Source organism: Lethenteron reissneri, chromosome 27, assembly GCF_015708825.2.
Source record: "Lethenteron reissneri isolate LAM-NWPU_2019-01 chromosome 27, ASM1570882v1, whole genome shotgun sequence".
Taxonomy (NCBI): Eukaryota; Metazoa; Chordata; class Hyperoartia; order Petromyzontiformes; family Petromyzontidae; genus Lethenteron; species Lethenteron reissneri.
Genome location: NC_083805.1, coordinates 753,948 through 776,054, shown reverse-complemented (window position 1 = coordinate 776,054; position 22,107 = coordinate 753,948). Strand labels below are relative to the sequence as shown.

The window sequence follows — 22,107 nt, the reverse complement described above, 5'->3', positions numbered from 1 at the left end:
TGAGAAACGCCCGACGTTTCGGTCCGCTGCCCTTTCTCAGTTGCCCTCTCCTACCACGGAACGGGTGCTTCTAAGGTCAAGTGCGATAGTTCCAAACGCAGCTTTAATTCCTCGGCGAATGTTTTCCGGCGGGGCGCTTGCACACGGGAGGAGGACGTGGCGCGTGCCTTCGAGTCTCGTAGCCACAGCGAGATGTACACTGAACGTGGTGGTGTCGGGTGAGGACATATTCCTCGGCTCAACGACGCGGACGGACCCGGCTGAAATGAATTCCCCACCGCATCCCTCCTCCTCCCATCCCTCCTCCTCCCATCCCTCCTCCTCCCATCCCTCCTCCTCCCATCCCTCCTCCTCCCATCCCTCCTCCTCCCATCCCTCCTCCATCCCTCCTCCTCCCATCCCTCCTCCTCCCATCCCTCCTCCTCCCATCCCTCCTCCTCCCATCCCTCCTCCTCCCATCCCTCCTCCTCCCATCCCTCCTCCTCCCATCCCTCCTCCTCCCATCCCTCCTCCTCCCATCCCTCCTCCTCCCATCCCTCCTCCCCCCATCCCTCCTCCTCCCATCCCTCCTCCTTCCATCCCTCCTCCCCCCCATCCCTCCTCCTCCCATCCCTCCTCCTCCCCATCCCTCCTTCCCTCCATCCCTCCTCCCCCCCCATCCCTCCTCCTCCCCATCCCTCCTCCTCCCCATCCCTCCTCCCCATCCCTCCTCCTCCCCATCCCTCCTCCTCCCATCCCTCCTCCCCTCCATCCCTCCTCCTCCCCATCCTTCCTCCTCCCATCCCTCCTCCTACCATCCCTCCTCCCCATCCCTCCTCTTCCCCATCCCTCCTCTTCCCCTCCCCACCTCCTCCCATCCCTCCTCCTCATCCCTCCTCCTCCCCTCCATCCCTCCATCCCTCCTCCCCCCCATCCCTCCTCCCATCCCACCTCATCCCCATCCCTCCGTCCCCCAACCTCAGCGCTGCCCACGTACCGTTGCCAGCGGGCGCGTTGGGGGCCCCCAGGTAACCCTCCGCTCGGCCCTTGGTTGTTGCGTCGGCCCCGGGGGTCGCGCTCAGGCGCTGGCCCACAGAGGAGAGGTAGGAGGAGAAGCGGGGCCCTGTCACCCTGTGCTCGAGGCCCAGCCACGACAGCTTCATCCTCAGCCTGGCGCGCGGGGCCCACGGAGGGATACAAACACGGCACGGAGACCTCGGCTTACATTGAGTCGACTCGTAGACTCGAATCACAAGGGGACTCGATCCAGAGAGGCTGTGGATGCAGAGCGCACCTGAGTGCGGCGGGGTGGGGAAGTGGCTCAGAGCCCTCCCCCACCCACACAACGCCGCCTCTCCCCAACTCGATAACCAGAACCTTGACCCATAATTGGCTTCCTGCCGACGCAGTGAACGCTTGCAGATGTCCTACGTCGACTGTTCGTGACCAGAGTCGCAGTCGTGGGCCGCGGTGCCTGGGCCGCAGCTGACGTTGGCGCCACCGACGTCGGCGAACGTCAGACGGTGATTCACCGTTCACACCCCGCGTGCTCACCCACGAGAACCTCGCCGGATCTCAGGGCTCTTTGTCAGGAGGGTCCTGCCCAGTGTTCGTTTTGGGAGTGGGGGGCGGTGATCGCTATGCGTAGCCCGAATGTGGACCCTGACGCGTGCTCCTCGCTTGTTTCAGAGGTTCACGGTTCGAATCCAGCAGCCGCCCCGAATAACACCGAGGGCGTAGTGGGAGCGGGGCGTAGTGAGATTGGGGTGTAGTAGGGGTGGGCCATTGTGTGTCGGCATGACGGTCCAAATTTGCTTAAATTAAAACAAATTTCCACGATTTCCTCCATTAGAATCTAGAGGAGTTGGTTTAGTTTAACCAGGTGATGACTCAAGTTGGTTTAGTTTAACCAGGTGATGACTCAAGTTGGTTTAGTTTAACCAGATGATGACTCAAGTTGGTTTAGTTTAACCAGGTAATGACTCAAGTTGGTTTAGTTTAACCAGGTGATGACTCAAGTTGGTTTAGTTTAACCAGGTGATGACTCAAGTTGGTTTAGTTTAACCAGATGATGACTCAAGTTGGTTTAGTTTAACCAGGTGATGACTCAAGTTGGTTTAGTTTAACCAGGTGATGACTCAAGTTGGTTTAGTTTAACCAGGTGATGACTCAAGTTGGTTTAGTTTAACCAGGTGATGACTCAAGTTGGTTTAGTTTAACCAGGTGATGACTCAAGTTGGTTTAGTTTAACCAGATGATGACTCAAGTTGGTTTAGTTTAACCAGGTGATGACTCAAGTTGGTTTAGTTTAACCAGGTGATGACTCAAGTTGGTTTAGTTTAACCAGGTGATGACTCAAGTTGGTTTAGTTTAACCAGGTGATGACTCAAGTTGGTTTAGTTTAACCAGGTGATGACTCAAGTTGGTTTAGTTTAACCAGGTGATGACTCAAGTTGGTTTAGTTTAACCAGATGATGACTCAAGTTGGTTTAGTTTAACCAGGTGATGACTCAAGTTGGTTTAGTTTAACCAGGTGATGACTCAAGTTGGTTTAGTTTAACCAGGTGATGACTCAAGTTGGTTTAGTTTAACCAGATGATGACTCAAGTTGGTTTAGTTTAACCAGGTGATGACTCAAGTTGGTTTAGTTTAACCAGGTGATGACTCAAGTTGGTTTAGTTTAACCAGATGATGACTCAAGTTGGTTTAGTTTAACCAGGTGATGACTCAAGTTGGTTTAGTTTAACCAGGTGATGACTCAAGTTGGTTTAGTTTAACCAGATGATGACTCAAGTTGGTTTAGTTTAACCAGGTGATGACTCAAGTTGGTTTAGTTTAACCAGGTGATGACTCAAGTTGGTTTAGTTTAACCAGATGATGACTCAAGTTGGTTTAGTTTAACCAGATGATGACTCAAGTTGGTTTAGTTTAACCAGATGATGACTCAAGTTGGTTTAGTTTAACCAGGTGATGACTCAAGTTGGTTTAGTTTAACCAGATGATGACTCAAGTTGGTTTAGTTTAACCAGGTGATGACTCAAGTTGGTTTAGTTTAACCAGGTGATGACTCAAGTTGGTTTAGTTTAGCCAGGTGATGACTCAAGTTGGTTTAGTTTAACCAGGAGATGACTCAAGTTGGTTTAGTTTAACCAGATGATGACTCAAGTTGGTTTAGTTTAACCAGGTGATGACTCAAGTTGGTTTAGTTTAACCAGATGATGACTCAAGTTGGTTTAGTTTAACCAGGTGATGACTCAAGTTGGTTTAGTTTAACCAGGTGATGACTCAAGTTGGTTTAGTTTAACCAGGTGATGACTCAAGTTGGTTTAGTTTAACCAGGAGATGACTCAAGTTGGTTTAGTTTAACCAGGTGATGACTCAAGTTGGTTTAGTTTAACCAGATGATGACTCAAGTTGGTTTAGTTTAACCAGATGATGACTCAAGTTGGTTTAGTTTAACCAGATGATGACTCAAGTTGGTTTAGTTTAACCAGATGATGACTCAAGTTGGTTTAGTTTAACCAGGTGATGACTCAATTTGGTTTAGTTTAACCAGGTGATGACTCAAGTTGGTTTAGTTTAACCAGGTGATGACTCAAGTTAGTTTAGTTTAACCAGGTGATGACTCAAGTTGGTTTAGTTTAACCAGGTGGTGATAGCTCAAGTTGGTTTAGTTTAACCAGGTGATGACTCAAGTTGGTTTAGTTTAACCAGGTGAGAGTGTCAGTGGCGAGAGTGCCCCCGGGGCATTTGTCTGGTGCCAGCAGGGGGCGATGATCGTCACTGTGTTGAGTAATTTGTGCAGAGTACCGTACAACATCATTATAGCCCCCCCCCCCCCCCGCTGCTACGATAACGTGGCAGGACCCCCCTGAAAGATAACCACGAGACTCGGCGAGGCCTTTCTCTCCGTGGGGTGACCAAGTGCTAACGCACGCGTAGTCCATCTCCTCCGGAGCGGGGAACGGCTCCAGGGGCCAGTGCATGAAGCAGTTGGCGAAGACGAGCACCGCCAGCAGTGCCCAGCCCAGCAGCAGCCACACGAAGGGCACGCCCGCGTCATACAGCACCTGGGGGGGGGGCGGAGGGGGGCTGTGTGTCACCTGGGCAGGTGAGGACACGCTCAAGGGGGAAAAAAGGCCGGGAGATGCTGAGGATGGATGCCGCTGCATTGGAATTAGGGGGTATGGGTAGCGTGGTGAGTTTGGTGTTAGTGTTTGGTTTAGGGCTATGGGGTGTATAATGAGGACTAAGATGAATGATCGTGATCACATTAGGGTTAGTGATAGGGTTGATGATAGGGATAGTGGTGTGGTTAATGCTGCGGTTCATGAACGTGATCGCGTTAGGCGTAATGATAGGTATAGAAGTGTGGTTAGAATCACGGTTAGAACTGACGATGCCGATAGAGTTGTGGTCAGCGTTAGATATGGCTCTTAGAGTTATGGGAGTAGTTGACATCATGGAGGGGGGTGGGGGCGCCTTGCCCCCACTCGCTGCCCAAGCTGACCTTGACCGCAGGGAAGGTGACGGCGGCGGAGGCGTAGGAGCCCACCATGAGCGCGATGAATGTGGAGCGCAGGTTCCCAAACAAGTTGGGCAGCTGGGGTGGGAAGGGGACACGTGTCATCACACACCGCGTACAGCAGCACGCACACACACACACAGCCACAGTCCAAAATATGGCAACAGCAGCAGCAACAGCAGCAGCAACAGCAGCGCTGTGGTTCAAGAGCTCGAGGTCCTGCTGCTGCTCGTCTTTAGTGCATCTCTATATCTGTGTGTGTGTGTGTCTCGAGGAGTCTTTATTTGTGTTATTTCATGGTTGGGGTCGTACGACTCTAATGTCCCACTCTTGGCGTTGACGTCCTCACAGCACGTGCTGATGCCACCGGTGGCGTGGAGAACGAGGACTGTCAGAGACAGGAGGGGCTGCACCACATTGCTGATTTTGTGCAAACTTTGTACACACACCGCGCAACATACACACACACACACAAAGATGCCCCGTGTAGCTTTAACAGACTGTTGGGGCAAGTGCTGTTAGCAAGCACCTATGAAGGCCGGCACGGAACACGAGGGGGTGCGTGGCCAACACCACGCCCGGCCGCCTTTGTTTCCCCAGTGGTGACGATTACAAACTACACCAGGTACTCATTTGGAGCTGAGTCGACATAGCGGAGGCCCTTAACAGTTAATCGTCGCTGGTGTTGGTCGTCAGCGGGAATCGAACTCGTGTCGCCGGGTTCGTAGCGCAGTGCGCGACACGCAGCTGCAGCTCCCTGTGCAAGGCGTCACGCCACCCCCTCACCAGCCGCTTCTGAACGGGTCAAGTCGCGACTTGTTGTCGTGCAACCTCGCCTCGTGCACGGGCCTCTCACCGCGGATTCCGAGGGAGTTTGCTTCACGTTACCTGCCCCCCCCCCACCGCTCCTCCTTTCAAACCAGGTGACGCTTCAGGGGTCGACTCATAGGACGCGCAACGAACCCGGCGACAGTGAAGAACATTTTAAACCGGTCCTGGGCCTCCCCTAGGTCGACTCAGTCTCAAATAAGTATCTGGTGCGGTGTTTAAACATCGCCACTGGGGAGACGAAGCGGCCGGGGGGTGGTGCTGGACACCCACCCCCTCGTGTGCTGTGCACTTGCCCCAACAGTCTGGTCAGGCTATACGGGGGATCTTTGTCTTTGCAGCTCATAGCTGCTTTGTCACGGGCGATCACGAATCGGCTTGAAGACGACCAAAGACCGTTTAACAGCTGTCCCACGTCATCACTGAAGCACAGAGCCATAGACAGACACATACAGACAGACACACAGACACACAGACAGACAGACAAAGATCCCCCATATAGCCTGAACAGACTGTTGGGGCAAGTGCTATTCGCGAGCACCTATGAAGGCCAGCATGGCACACGAGGGGGTGGGTGGCCAGGACCACGCCCGGCCGCCTTTGTCTCCCCAGGACCTCCTCTAGTCGACCTAGGACCGGTTCAAATAATCGTCACTGGTGTTGGCCGTGAGCGGGAATCGAACCCGGGTCGCCAGGTTCGTAGCGCAGCGCGCTAATCTCGACACCACCGCTCCACACACACACGCACACACACAAACACACACCCCTACACACACACAGGCACACAGACACACCTCCAAAAACATACACTCCTACACACACCCCTACACACACAGGCACACACCCCTACACACACAGGCACACACCCCTACACACACAGGCACACACCCCTACACACACAGGCACACAGACACACCATCCCACGCTACATTCCCGCATGCCCGCGTGTGTTCGTGCGCACGCGTGACCACGGCGGCAGCGTGGGGGTGGGGGTGGTGGGGGTGGGGGGGTGCCTGGGACTCGTGGGCACTGGGAAGGTGACCCTGCTCAGGTAGGGGCGGTGGGGGGGCGGGGCTGGAGTGGTGGGGGGGGGGGTCGTTCGTGCGGGGTCACCAACTTGGCCTTCGCTTGTTTTGAGTTGTGTTTTGTCGTCGTGTTGGGCGCGTCACGGCGCGGGCCCCGGCGTGGGGCAGCCGACGGGGGTCGAGGTCGAGGGCCAATCGCGGGCCGGGCTCGCGGCAACGCCCCCCTCTGACCTGGCCATGCGAGCCGGGGCCCCGCGCTGCCCACACAGCCCCAACACACACAGCCCCAACACACATACACAGCCCCAACACACACAGCCCCAACACACACAGCCCCAACACACACACACAGCCCCTACACACACAACCCCTACACACACAACCCCTACACACACAGCCCCAACACACACAGCCCCAACACACACACACAGCCCCAACACACACACACAGCCCCTACACACACAACCCCTACACACACAACCCCTACACACACAGCCCCAACACACACAGCCCCAACACACACAGCCCCAACACACATACACAGCCCCAACACACACAGCCCCAACACACACACACAGCCCCAACACACACACACAGCCCCTACACACACAACCCCTACACACACAGCCCCAACACACACAGCCCCAACACACACACACAGCCCCAACACACACACACAGCTCCTACACACACAGCCCCTACACACACAACCCCTACACACACAGCCCCAACACACACAGCCCCAACACACACAGCCCCAACACACACAGCCCCAACACACACAGCCCCTACACAAACACAGCCCCTACATACACACACACAGCCCCTACACACACACACACACAGCCCCTACACACACAACCCCTACACACACACACACACAGCCCCAACACACAGCCCAAACACACACAGCCCCAACACACACACAACCCCTACACACACACACAGCTCCAACACACACACAGCCCCTACACACACACACACACAACCCCTACACACACACACACACAGCCCCAACACACACACACAGCCCCTACACACACACAGTCCCAACACACACACACACACAGCCCCTACACACACACAGCCCCTACACACACAGCCCCTACACACAGCCCCTACACGCACAACCCCTACACACACACATCCCTACACACACACACAGCCCCTACAAACACAGCCCCTACACACACACAGCCCCTACACACACAGCCCCTACACACACACAACCCCAACACACACAACCCCTACACACACAGCCCCTACACACACACAGCCCCTACACACACAACCCCTACACACACACAGCCCCAACACACACAACCCCTACACACACACACAGCCCCTACAAACACAGCCCTACACACACACACACACAGCCCCTACACACACAGCCCCTACACACACAACCCCTACACACACACAGCCCCAACACACACAGCCCCTACACACACAGCCCCTACACACACACAGCCCCTACACACACAGCTCCTATACACACACAGCCCCAACACACACAGCCCTACACACACAACCCCTACACACAGCCCCAACACACACAACCCCTACACACACACAGCCCCTACACATACACAGCCCCTACACACACAGCCCCTACACACACAGCCCCTACACACACAACCCCTACACACAGTCCCAACACACACACACACATCCCCTACACACACACAGCCCCTACACACACACATCCCCTACACACACAGCCCCCCTCCCAACCCCTTCACGTGGCGCTGCCTCAAACCTCGCCTCACCTGCGCGCGTGACACCACCTCACCCACTGCACACTCACCACAGGCATCACACTCACCCACTGCACACTCACCACAGACTGTTGGGCTAAAGTGCCGCTAGCGAGCACCTATTAAGGCCAGCACGACACACAAGGGGGTTGGTGGTCAGCGTGACCCCCAGCCGCCTATGTCTCCCTTGGGGCGACATTGGCACATCACCCAAGGTAAGCATTTAAGGTTGAGTCGACCGAGGCGAGGCGCAAAACCGGTTCAGATAATCGTCACTGGTGTTGGCCGTGCGCGGGGATCTAGTTGGGGTCGCTGGAGACGACGCACCGTGAGCGAGGAGAAGACGATGCACATGCCGCCAAAGCCGTTCAGCGACAGCGCCACGAAGATGAGCACGGACAGAGCTGGGGAGACAGGGTGAGGGCTGGGGTCAGGTCTAGCGTCAAGGTCAGGCTGGGGTCAGGGTCAGGCTGGGGTCAGGGTCAGAGCTGGGGGCAGAGCTGGGGTCAGAGTCAGGCTGGGGTCAGGGCTGGGGTCAGGTCTAGGGTCAGGCTGGGGTCAGGGTCAGGGCTGGGATCAGGGTCAGGGCTAGCATCAGGGTCAGGGCTGGGGTCAGGGCTGGGGTCAGGCTGGGGTCAGGTCTAGCGTCAGGGTCAGGCTGGGGTCAGGGTCAGGCTGGGGTCAGGGCTGGGGTCAGGGCTGGGGTCAGGGTCAGGGCTAGCGTCAGGGTCAGCGCCAGCATCAGGATTACGATGACGCCTGGAGGTTCGAGTCAGGGTCGGGGTTAGAATGTGGCGTAGAGGTCAGAATCAGCGCTTGGGTTAGAGGTGTGGCCTCTACTTGGAGCTCGGGTTGGGGTTGAATCCGGGTGAGGATCATTGCACACGCGCGCACACACTAATAACAATTATAATTGTTAACAAGGATAGTTGTTTGTGTGTGCCCCTGGCTGCGACGTGATCGCTGTATCCCGATCCACCCGCACGCCGCCACGACGCAGCGGCAGCAGCAGCAGCAGAGCGAGGGCCGCCTCGGTCCAGTACGGGGCTGCGTGGGGCTCACGGGGAGGGGGGAGGGGTGTGAGGGGTGAGGGGGGGTGAGGGGGGTGAGGGGGGGTGAGGGGGGTGAGGGGGGGAGCGGGGGATGGGTTCCGGGGTTTGGGGGTCGAGGACAGGACCGCGGTGGTCTGGGCAGATGGGGGGGGGTGGGGGGGTGTGGGCCCTGGGGGTCAGGGGTCAGGTATGAATCCCCGTGGGGTTGTGGTGGCTTCAGGGGACTCACTCTTGGGGTTGCTCGCTCCATACGCGATGAGAAGACACGAGAGCATGAAGCTTGAGCTGCGGGGGTGAGGGGGCGGCAGGGGGTAGCGAGTGACCAATGCCGGGCACGACAGCCACACAGCCGCTTGTGTGCACAGACCCCGTCCCTGGCTCTCTGCCGGGGGCTCGCGGGATCTTTGTCGAGAGCCAAACAACTCCAGAGGGGCCCACGAATAAAACATGCACTTGACATTCCCTGGGCTGTTTGTTCACCATCGACCCGACGGCGCGGCGAGGGGACTGCGAGTGCCTACGGAGGGGTGGTGCGGGTGCCGTGATTCGGCTCTGGTGTCCCGGGTGCAAAGCAAAACTGAACCATCAACTAATCAATGTTTACCAGGTAAGGCCCACTGAGCTGTATTAGCTCCCCAGCCCGCACCCTCCCAGCCCGCACCCTCCCAGCCTGCACCCTCCCCAGCCCGCACCCTCCCCAGCCCGCACCCTCCCCAGCCCGCACCCTCCCAGCCCGCACCCTCCCCAGCCCGCACCCTCCCAGCCCGCACCCTCCCAGCCCGCACCCTCCCCAGCCCGCACCCTCACCTGCCCACGAGGCGGATCTTGCGCGGGCCGTATCTGTCCATGACGATGCCGAGGGGCAGCGTGACGGCGCTGAGCAGGAAGGAGCCCACGGTGAAGGCGAGGTTCAGGACCTCGTCCTGATCGCGGCACACCGCCCACCCCCGGGCGTGCGCGGAGAGCGGGGGAGGAGGAGGAGGCGCGCTCGCGTTCCCGGCCAGCAGTGCCAGCACCGCCGATGACGGCGAGGAGGGCGAGGAGGAGGAGGAGGCGTTGCTGTGGTTCGCTAAGAAATGCAAACAAAGTCGTCGAGCGAAAGTTGAAGAGAGCCCGAGGCTGCAGAGTCACACGGCGGCGGCGGTCACCGTCCCCACGCGCATCATCCAGGAGAGGCGCGCTCAGTCTCAAGACTCACGGAGAGTCCCGCCAAGTGCTGTCTTTGCCCAATCAATCGACAAATTAAGTGACTAATGAATACATGTCAACTAATTAGTTTAAGAGCGAAGCTCTTGCGTGGGGTGGCGCAGGAAGTGGGTGGGGGGAGCACTGCGAGCTGCCTCGTGGACTTGTTGGCGGGTCTCTGTGTGAGTCTGTGGGTCTCTGTGTGAGTCTGTGTGTCTCTGTGTGAGTCTGTGGGTCTCTATGTGAGTCTATGGGTCTCTGTGTGAGTCTGTGGGTCTCTGTGTGAGTCTGTGGGTCTCTGTGTGAGTCTGTGTGTCTCTGTGTGAGTCTGTGGGTCACTGTGTGAGTCTGTGGGTCTCTGTGTGAGTCTGTGGGTCTCTGTGAGTCTATGGGTCTCTGTGTGAGTCTGTGTGTCTCTGTGTGAGTCTGTGGGTCTCTGTGTGAGTCTGTGTGTCTCTGTGTGAGTCTGTGGGTCACTGTGTGAGTCTGTGGGTCTCTGTGTGAGTCTGTGGGTCTCTATGTGAGTCTGTGGGTCTCTGTGAGTCTATGGGTCTCTGTGTGAGTCTGTGTGTCTCTGTGTGAGTCTGTGGGTCTCTGTGTGAGTCTGTGTGTCTCTGTGTGAGTCTGTGGGTCTCTATGTGAGTCTGTGGGTCTCTGTGTGAGTCTATGTGTCTCTGTGTGAGTCTGTGGGTCTCTGTGTGAGTCTGTGGGTCTCTGTGTGAGTCTGTGGGTCTCTATGTGAGTCTATGGGTCTCTGTGAGTCTATGGGTCTCTGTGTGAGTCTGTGGGTCTCTGTGTGAGTCTGTGGGTCACTGTGTGAGTCTGTGGGTCTCTGTGTGAGTCTGTGGGTCTCTGTGTGAGTATGTGGGTCTCTATGTGAGTCTATGGGTCTCTATGTGAGTCTGTGGGTCTCTATGTGAGTCTGTGGGTCTCTATGTGAGTCTGTGAGTCTCTATGTGAGTCTGTGGGTCTCTATGTGAGTCTGTGGATCTCAATGTGAGTCTATGGGTCTCTGTGTGAGTCTGTGGGTCTCTATGTGAGTCTATGGGTCTTTATGTAAGTCTGTGGGTCTCTATGTGACTCTGTGTGTCTCTATGTGAGTATATGGATCTCTGTGTGAATCTGTGTGTCTCAATGTGAGTATATGGATCTCTGTGTGAATCTGTGTGTCTCTATGTGAGTATATGGGTCTCTGTGTGAGTGTGTGTGTCTCTATGTGAGTATATGGGTCTCTGTGTGAGTGTGTGTGTCTCTATGTGAGTATATGGGTCTCTGTGTGAATCTGTGTGTCTCTATGTGAGTATATGGGTCTCTGTGTGAGTGTGTGGTGGTGAGTGTGGAGTGCTGGTGAGTGGTGAGTGTGGTGAGTGGTGCGTGGTGTTGAGGGTGGTGAGTGTGGAGTGCTGGTGAGAGTGGTGAGTGTGGTGAGTGGTGAGTGTGGTGAGTGTGGTGAGTGTGGGGTGCTGGTGAGAGTGGTGAGTGTGGTGAGTGGTGAGTGTGGTGAGTGTGGAGTGCTGGTGAGTGGTGAGTGTGGTGAGTGGTGCGTGGTGTTGAGTGTGGTGAGTGGTGAGTGTGGTGAGTGTGGGGTGTTTAAGGTGACCTCTCCTACTCGTAGCCCGCCTTGAGGGGGAGGGGCTGTCAGGGCGGGGCCCAGCATTGTGTCTTTGTGTCTTGTCCCAGGGGGCTAGGGCAGTGGGGGGCGGCATTGTCTCTTGCACCCTGGCGGGAGCGGTAGGAGGGCACTGGGGAGGGGGCGGCATTGTGTCTGGCAGTGGGCCGGGGGGCCGGGGGTGGAGATGGGGGGCGCTGTTGCGGTTACGGCCCTTGGGAAGATGCGTTCATACAGGGGGTGCGAGTGGGGGGCGGGCAGGGGAGGATGGGGGGACCGGGGAGACATTAGCTCATAGCTCACAGGGAGAGGTTTGCAGGCGGCACTGAAAGTGTGGGGGGGGGGGGCAGGATCCTGACTCGTAGAGTTGCGGTGGGGGGCTCCTTTGTCCTGGGGGGGGGGGGGGTACGGGGCAGTCTTCCTGCACCAAGCACGTCAGGTGGACTCATCCCCTCGCCTCTCTGTACTCACTGGGGTCACTCACCATCAGTGGGGTCACCATCACTGGGGTTACTCACCATCACAGGGGTCACCATCACTGAGGTCACTCACCATCAGTGGGGTCACCATCAGTGGGGTCACTCACTGAGGTCACTCACCATCACAGGGATCACCATCACGGGGGTCACTCACCATCACTGAGGTCACTCACCATCAGTGGAGTTACTCACTGAGGTCACTCACCATCACAGGGGTCACCATCACTGGGGTCACTCACTGGGGTCACTCAACATCAGTGAGGTCACTCACCATCACAGGAGTCACCATTACTGGGGCCACTCACCATCACAGGGGTCACCATCACTGGGGTCACTCACTGGGGTCACTCACCATCATACGTCACAACACTGCACATGAGTCCGGGGCTTCTGGCCACCAGTGGGGGGGGGGGGGGTAGAGTAGGGGGGGGCTAAAGTAGGGGGGGGCTAGAGTAGGGGGGGGGCTAGAGTAGTGGGGGGGGGGGGGCTAAGGGAGGGAGGGGGCGTCTTGAGATCGAACGCGGCGCTGGATCCCGTGAAGGTCGCTAGACCCCCCCCCCCCCTAGAACAAACACCGCCCCCCCTCCTCCTCCTCGCGTCTCCGAGTGGAGGCGTCAGGGCCTCGTGTTTGCAGAACCTGCCGGGGTTCCCGTGGGGGGAGGGGGGGGCGAAAAGGTGTCGAGGTCGTGGAGGTGAACTCGAACTTGAGTCACTCGCGGGCCCTGGGACGAGTCGGGGCAGGAGGCGACAAACAAACTAACAAGACGAGGTCTTTCTCTTGTCAAGAATTCGGCAACAAAATCTGAAGACGCGTGCGGCTCTTTAAAGAGCCGCAGGTTGCCACCCCCTAGGTTAGGGGGTCGGGGGGGGGTCTTCCCCGCCGCCCCCACCTCACCCATGAACCCCGCTCCCTATAGCCGCTCGGTACAGCCACGTGTACACGTGTGTGTGTACATGTGTGTGTACACTTGTGTGTGTACACTTGTGTGTGTACACGTGTGTGTGAGATGACCACCCATCCCCTCGTGTGCCGTGCCGACCTTCAAGGGTGCTCGCTAACAGCACTTGCCCCAACAGTCTGTTAATGCTATACGGGGGGGGGATATTTGTCTTTGTGTGTGTCACTGTGCGTGAGTGTCCGCTGTGTTTGTGCACGTGTCGGTGTGTCCACTGTTGGGGGGGGGTGTGCATTGTGTGTGTGTTCGTTGTGGTTATGTGTGTGAGCGCACGTGTGTGTGAGTGCGCGTGTGTGTGAGCGCGTGGGGGCGGATTCCGCTGAAGTATGCCGCCCTCTCTCTCACATCACCATGCACCCCGGAATGGCCTCTCGCCTCTCACAGATGGTTTCCTTCCGAGACACCGAGGTACAAGAAGAGCCACAGCGAGACTCGGAGACACAGGGAGACGCGGAGACGCAGCGAGACGCGGAGACACGGCGAGACACGGCGAGACACACACACAGATAGACAAGCAAACATGTGCCCGAGCTGAAGTGTGGAGCGCACTGGCCGTGGTTCAGTATTATGTGAAGAGGGGACACGGGGACACAAGAGACACCGGTTGGGACAAGATGAGACGGGATCCGGCAGCCAGGGTCGGGTCTCCACGCCCCTGGAACCCCACACACACCTGTGTCCCTACGCCCTTGGACTCTCATACATCTGGACCCCCGTACACCTGGGCCCCCACGCACCTGGGCTGTCGCTGCACAGGTGCGAGTAGAAGCCCTCCGACTTGAGCATGATGAGCAGGGACCCCCAACCCAGCAGCACGGCGCTCAGCAGCAGATTCTCCAGCACGGCGCTCACGGCCATCCACCAGCGCCTGCTGTGCGCCCGGGCAAGGCTGGGGGGCATGGCTGCCAGCTGCCCTCTCGAATGCCCTCTAACGACGAGCAGCAGGGGGTGCTCGGCCTGGCTCGGAGTAGTCGGGGAAGGAGGTGGGCGCAAGACGGGTTGGAGCGCAATTGAGGGCGCGCACGGATACACGCAGATATTGATACGCACGCACATATACAAAGACCCCCCTGTTTAGACTTACAGACTGTTGGGGCTAGTGCTGTCACCGATCACTTATGAATGACAAGACGGCACACGAGGGGGTGGGTCGCCGGCACTACGCCCGGCCGCCTTTGTCTCCTTGGTGGCGATGATTACACAGCGTACCAGCTACCAATTTGAGGCTGAGTCGACTTAGGGGAGACCCAGGACTCGGTTCAGAAAATCGGTGTTGACCGTGAACGGAAATCGAATTCTGACCGCCGGGTTCGCACGCAGCGTAGCGCCAACCGCACGCACGCGCACGCGCGCGGCACGCACGCGCACGGCACGCACGCGCACGCGCACGGCACGCACGCGCACGCGATCGGGCTTCACCGCCACGGCGCGAACTCTTAGGTAAGAGGCGGTTCCCGAGTTCACACAAAACACGCATTTGTGCCACCACGGCGATGGTACCGGGAGGATGCGTGTGCCCCCTACCCCGCACCCCCACCTCTCCACGCCGAGCCACGGGCACTCATTGCGCCAAATGTTCGAGCCAATCGTCAAGTATCCTTGAGTCGGCGCGCGAGGCGGTCCTAATTATTACCATTAGCGCGAGACCGTGCTCAGTTGTGCCACAATTAGCGCGCGCGGCAGGCCACGTGGACCCTTTAATTAGCGCGCACGCGGCAGGCCGTGGGGAGTGCGGCTCGCTAATTGGCCGGAGCCGGCGTTCTTCGTGGAAAACTGCGCCAATGAACTCGAGCCGGCGTCTTGCGCGGCTTTGATGATCGCGAGCCACGCGGCGCGACGCGCTCGGTGCCAATTGGGGGGCCCGGCGACTCCGTCTCGCCAAGGCAGGCGCGGCGTGGGCCCGCGAGGGGCCCGGGACGGGGGTTCATTCGGCCGCAGCACAGCCGAGAAATCAGGAACCCAGTGGACGATCCCCACCGGGGTCCTCCTCGGGGGCAAGGGGGGTGTCGGGTGGGAGGGCCACGAGACCTCGTTGGAACTCACCTGGATCGCACGAAGACCCCTCTTCAGCACCGCGAGGTGGGGCGGGGAGCAGCCAGAGACACGAGCTACAAAAACTAAAAACGAGAGACTCCGAGAGACGGAGAGAAGACGCAGAGGGACAACGAGACAGGGAGACAGCGGCGGGGAGAGAAGCACCGAGAGGCGGAGACACCGAGAGGCGGAGACAGCGAGAGATGGAGACAGCGAGAGATGGAGACAGCGAGGCGAGTGGCAGAAACAAATGTAGAGACGGAGGGAGAGAGACGGCGTCGCGGATTTCTTGAGGACTCTCCGCTCCCGTCGACTCCGCGCCGAGAAGTTTTGACTGCAACGCTCCTCGCAAAGAGCCGTATTAGGTTTAACGGGAGGGTGGGAGGTGAGGGTTGGGTGGGAGGAGGGGAAGGGGTGCAGGAGGAGGGGAGTGGCCGCACGTCACCCCTACAAGGCCAACTCGATCGAGCGGGGCGTGCGTACGCGGTCGTTAGCAGCCACGACAATTGAATAAAGCCAGAGGGCACCTTCGAATCTTGTCTTAAGACGCCAAATTTTTGGACGGGTTTCGACAACCTGTGTCTCATCAGCAGTCATGCTCGCTCGAACCAATTCCGGTGAATTGCCGGCTGTTGTAGACGAGGACCCTGATTATAAACGTTGCCAATACGACTAAACACACACGGGGACATGCGCAAAAACGCACGGAGAGGCGCGCGTTGGGAATTCCACTGAGGGACAGAGAGAGGGACACACGCATGTTAGAGACATAACCACACCGATTTTCATCCAGCAGTGGATAGATTATGTTTACTAGAAGGGGCGATGGCCACTGGTCGAGACTAACGATGGAGTGGCAGCCCAAGGACAGAACGCGCCCGAGACGACGTCCAGCGGGGAGATGGAGCCACGAATTTGGTAATCGCGCAGGTGTCGGGTCGAATTGTTGCATCGCAGGACGCGTGAGCGGTGGCTGAGGATTTGGTGAGGCCTTCACGCAGCAGTGGATAGATACTGACCGATGACCGATGATGGTGGTGGTGGTGCCGACGACGCGAATAGCGGTAAGAACGACGACTCTCACCTTTGCGGCGCCAGAGTTAGAGTCCAGGGTGTGTGCATATTGAGTCTATGCGTGTGAGTCTATGGGGGTGTGTGTATGTTGAGTCTATGGTGTGAGTCTATGGGGGTGTGTGCATGTTGAGTCTATGCGTGTGAGTCTATGGGGGTGTGTGTATGTTGAGTCTATGGTGTGAGTCTATGGGGGTGTGTGCATGTTGAGTCTATGCGTGTGAGTCTATGGGGGTGTGTGTATGTTGAGTCTATGGTGTGAGTCTATGGGGGTGTGTGCATGTTGAGTCTATGTGTGTGAGTCTATGCGGGTGTGTGCATGTTGAGTCTATGCGTGTGAGTCTATGGGGGTGTGTGTATCTTGAGTCTATGGTGTGAGTCTATGGGGGTGTGTGCATGTTGAGTCTATGCGTGTGAGTCTATGGGGGTGTGTGTATGTTGAGTCTATGGTGTGAGTCTATGGGGGTGTGTGCATGTTGAGTCTATGCGTGTGAGTCTATGGGGGTGTGTGTATGTTGAGTCTATGGTGTGAGTCTATGGGGGTGGGTGCATGTTGAGTCTATGTGTGTGAGTCTATGGGGGTGTGTGCATGTTGAGTCTATGCGTGTGAGTCTATGGGGGTGTGTGTATGTTGAGTCTATGGTGTGAGTGTATGGGGGTGTGTGTATGTTGAGTCTATGGTGTGAGTCTATGGAGGTGTGTGTATGTTGAGTCTATGTGTGTGAGTCTATGGAAGTGTGTCCATGTTGAGTCTATGCGTGTGAGTCTATGGAGGTGTGTGTATGTTGATTCTATGCGTGTGAGTCTATGGGGGTGTGTGTATGTTGAGTCTATGGTGTGAGTCTATGGGGGGGTGTGTATGTTGAGTCTATGGTGTGAATCTATGGAGGTGTGTGTATGTTGAGTCTATGGGTGTGAGTCTATGGGGGTGTGTGTATGTTGAGTCAATGGGTGCGAGTCTATGGAGGTGTGTGTATGTTGAGTCTATGGAGGTGTGTGTATGTTGAGTCTATGGAGGTGTGTGTATGTTGAGTCTATGGGTGTGAGTCTATGGGTGTGAGTCTATGGAGGTGTGTGTATGTTGAGTCTATGGGTGTGAGTCTATGGAGGTGTGTGTATGTTGAGTCTATGGGTGTGAGTCTATGGGGGTGTGTGTATGTGGAGTCTATGGGTGAGTCTATGGAGGTGTGTGTATGTTGAGTCTATGGGTGTGAGTCTATGGAGGTGTGTATGTTGAGTCTATGGTGTGAGTCTATGGAGGTGTGTGTATGTTGAGTCTATGGGTGTGAGTCTATGGAGATGTGTGTATGTTGAATCTATGGGTGTGAGTCTATGGAGGTGTGTGTATGTTGAGTCTATGGTCTGAGTCTATGGAGGTGTGTGTATGTTGAGTCTATGGGTGTGAGTCTATGGAGGTGTGTGTATGTTGAGTCTATAGTGTGAGTCTATGGAGGTGTGTGTATGTTGAGTCTATGGGTGTGAGTCTATGGAGGTGTGTGTATGTTGAGTCTATGGGGTGTGTGTATGTTGAGTCTATTGTGTGAGTCTATGGAGGTGTGTGTATGTTGAGTCTATGGATGTGAGTCTATGGAGGTGTGTGTATGTTGAGTCTATGGGTGTGAGTCTATGGAGGTGTGTGTATGTTGAGTCTATGGGTGTGAGTCTATGGAGGTGTGTGTATGTTGAGTCTATGGGTGTGAGTCTATGGAGGTGTGTGTATGTTGAGTTTATGGGTGTTAGTCTATGGAGGTGTGTGTATGTTGAGTCTATGGTGTGAGTCTATGGAGGTGTATGTTGAGTCTATGGGTGTGAGTCTATGGAGGTGTGTGTACGTTGAGTCTATGGGTGTGAGTCTATGGGGGTGTGTGTATGTTGAGTCTATGGGTGTGAGACTATAGAGGTGTGTGTATGTTGAGTCTATGGGTTTGAGTCTATGGAGGTGTGTGTATGTTGAGTATATGGGTGTGAGTCTATGGAGGTGTGTGTATGTTGAGTCTATGGTGTGAGTCTATGGAGGTGTGTGTATGTTGAGTCTATGGATGTGAGTCTATGGAGGTGTGTGTATGTTGAGTCTATGGGTGTGAGTCTATGGAGGTGTGTGTATGTTGACTCTATGTGTGTGAGTCTATGGAGGTGTGTGTATGTTGATTCTATGGCTGTGAGTCTATGGAGGTGTGTGTATGTTCAGTCTATGGGTGCGAGTCTATGGAGGTGTGTGTATGTTGAGTCTATGGGTGCGAGTCTATGGAGGTGTGTGTATGTTGAGTCTATGGGTGCGAGTCTATGGAGGTGTGTGTATATTGAGTCTATGGGTGTGAGTCTATGGAGGTGTGTGTATGTTGAGTCTATGGGTGTGAGTCTATGGAGTTGTGTGTATGTTGAGTCTATAGGTGCGAGTCTATGGAGGTGTGTGTATGTTGAGTCTATGTGTGTGAGTCTATGGAGGTGTGTGTATGTTGAGTCTATGGGTGAGTCTATGGAGGTGTGTGTATGTTGAGTATATGGAGTGAGTCCATGGAGGTGTGTGTATGTTGAGTATATGGGTGTGAGTCTATGGAGGTGTGTGTATGTTGAGTCTATAGGTGTGAGTCTATGGAGGTGTGTGTATGTTGAGTCTATGGGTGTGAGTCTATGGGGGTGTGTGTATGTTGAGTCTATGGGTGTGAGACTATGGAGGTGTGTGTATGTTGAGTCTATGGGTGTGAGTCTATGTAGGTGTGTGTATGTTGAGTCTATGGGTGTGAGTCTGTGGAGGTGTGTGTATGTTGAGTCTATGGAGGTGTGTGTATGTTGAGTCTATGGGTGTGAGTCTATGGAGTTGTGTGTATGTTGAGTCTATAGGTGCGAGTCTATGGAGGTGTGTGTATGTTGAGTCTATGGGTGAGTCTATGGAGGTGTGTGTATGTTGAGTATATGGGTGTGAGTCTATGGAGGTGTGTGTATGTTGAGTCTATAGGTGTGAGTCTATGGAGGTGTGTGTATGTTGAGTCTATGGGTGTGAGTCTATGGGGGTGTGTGTATGTTGAGTCTATGGGTGTGAGACTATGGAGGTGTGTGTATGTTGAGTCTATGGGTGTGAGTCTATGTAGGTGTGTGTATGTTGAGTCTATGGGTGTGAGTCTGTGGAGGTGTGTGTATGTTGAGCCTATGGAGATGTGTGTATGTTGAGTCTATGGGTGTGAGTCTATGGAGGTGTGTGTATGTTGAGTCTATGGGTGTGAGTCTATGGGGGTGTGTGTATGTTGAGTCTATGGGTGTGAGTCTATGGAGGTGTGTGTATGTTGAGTCTATGGGTGTGAGTCTATGGGGGTGTGTGTATGTTGAGTCTATGGGTGTGAGTCTATGGTGGTGTGTGTATGTTGAGTATATGGGTGCAAGTCTATGGAGGGGTGTGTATGTTGAGTCTATGGGTGTTATTCTATGGGTCTCGAGAGGGACGAACTCCCAGCCCCGTGCACCGGGCGGGCAAACAACCCGGAGCTGCTGCCCCTGCTGCTGCCCCTGCTGCGTTAGCAGGAGGTGGACAAGCAGTCAACACAGCCACGCAGCGCATTCCTCAACCACGCCGTGTGTGTGACCCGAAAAGGGAAACAGAGCATTGCAATGGGCAACGTTCCGGGCAATGGGCCTTCTTCATATCACTTTGGCCCCTGTACGTGTGTGTGCTCTTAAGAAGGGTCATGGCCCGAAACGTCGCCGAGTGTCTGTTTATGTTTTGTTCAATGTCCGCGTCTTCGTCACCGGTGTCGATCCGCGCGCTTCTCGCTCCACCCAGCAGAGGGCGGCAGCGGCCCGGGCCGCGGGGGGCCACGCGGACCGGGGGGGGGGCGAGGAGGTGGACGCGGGGAGGAGCCTCCCCGGAGCGTCTCCGCTCTCCTCGCCACGAGCTGGCCCAGCTGGGACCTCGCTCCCGCGCCTCCTCGATGCCGCCCACGGCAGAAGCTGGAGTCGCGCGACCCCTGCTGCCCCTGCTGCCCCTGCTGCCCCTGCTACCCCTGCTGCCCCTGCTGCCCCTGCTGCCCCTGCTGCTGCCGTCTCCATGTTTAATAGCAGCTTCTGCTGCTATTAAACATGGAGACGGCATCGCGGACACAGCCGATGATGCCTCCACCACCACCACACCTCCTCGCTACCACCACCACACCTCACTGCCACCGCCACCACACCTCGCTACCACCACCACCGCCACTACCATCACCATCACCACCACCACCACACCAAACCTCGTTACCACCACCACCACACCTCCTCGCTACCACCGCGCTCTGGCCTCCGCCAGGTGTCGCAGCTGCTGCGTAGGAGACCCGCAGCTACCACGACAATCTGCCCGGCAGAGGTCGCAAACGGGTTTTGATTCCTTACCCGTACCCGGCCGCACCAGGTCGCAAACGGCCGGGTACGGGGAGCCGGATATCGGGTAGGGTACGGGTATCGGGTACCCGATTGCGACCTCTGCTGCCTGACAGTCTCCCGCATCGTGAACGATGATTGTTGTTGATGACCCGCACCTCCGATTAGCACGTTTGGCTACGTACGGTGCGAAAGAGGTTCAACATACATACTGAGACACAGAGACCCATAGACTCACACAGAAACCCATAGACTCAGACCCATACTCGCACAGGGACCCATAGACTCGCACAGAGACCCATATGCTCACACACGCCCATAGTCTCACAGAAACCCGTAAACTCAAACCCATAGACTCACAGAAACCCATAGACTCGCACAGATACTCATAGACTCAGACCCACAGACTCGCACAGATACCCATACTCGCACAGATCCATATACTCACACAGAAACCCATAGACACAGACCCATAGAGTCACACAGAAACCCATAGACTTGCACAGATACCCATATACTCGCACAGAGACTCATAGACTCGCACAGAAACCCACACACTCGCACAGAGATCCTGAGCTTTGCCCCGAGCCTCCCACCAGTACTGCTGCTGCTGTTGTTGTTCTTTTAGTCGGCGACCAGAGCATGTGTCCGCATCCGGCACACCGCACCCTGTATACCTCAAGGGTTGTGCCAGCTGCTAGTCACGTGTCGTCGACCTGGAACATCTGGTGAGAGATTAGCCCCAGGCAGTCGCTCTCACCCCCACCCCGGCCCCTCCACCTCTTTCACCACCCTTTCATTATCCTCGTCTCGGTTCACTGGGGCCCATCAAGAGGTAATTGCGCGCACGCGGCCACACAGAAGCAGCTGCTAATCCCCCATCGTTCAGTGGCAGGTACGTTCATATATTCTTCGTATTTTAAACTAAAACATTTTTTTTATTTCACCAGGTAAGTCCCACTGAGCTGTGTAGCTCTTCTTCAGAAGCGACCTGCCTAGACATGATAGCTCAACGAAGTGGATTATCGTCACCATCAAGTGGAAATGTATAGCAGCAGCCAAATACTCTAAACGCGTGATGTTCATTCTAACTGGGGAGGGAAAAACGGGAAGATCCGGAGACAAATCCACACGACCACGGGGAGAGAGGCACGCAAACTACAAGTATACAGGTGGAGTGGTGGTGCAGTGGTTAGCGCACTGCGAACTTGAACTCAACCAACATCAGCTGCGAGTGATACATGAACCGGTTCT

General features: G+C 56.0%; 1 protein-coding gene across 1 annotated transcript in view; it reads right to left on the bottom strand.

Moving 5' to 3' along the window:
* LOC133348271 (large neutral amino acids transporter small subunit 4-like) overlaps positions 1-16,705 on the bottom strand; it is a 27,388-nt gene extending 10,683 nt beyond the window's left edge. Inside the window, exons 1-8 of the mRNA XM_061560993.1 lie at positions 15,442-16,705; positions 14,136-14,355; positions 9,977-10,238; positions 9,399-9,454; positions 8,445-8,521; positions 4,490-4,582; positions 3,916-4,049; positions 977-1,149 (exon numbers count right to left, since the gene is read on the bottom strand). Of these exons, the coding sequence (XP_061416977.1) occupies positions 977-1,149; positions 3,916-4,049; positions 4,490-4,582; positions 8,445-8,521; positions 9,399-9,454; positions 9,977-10,238; positions 14,136-14,298 (958 nt within the window). The 5' untranslated portion in view covers positions 14,299-14,355; positions 15,442-16,705. The remainder of the gene's footprint in view (positions 1-976; positions 1,150-3,915; positions 4,050-4,489; positions 4,583-8,444; positions 8,522-9,398; positions 9,455-9,976; positions 10,239-14,135; positions 14,356-15,441) is intronic.
* Between the last annotated feature and the right edge of the window lie 5,402 nt (positions 16,706-22,107).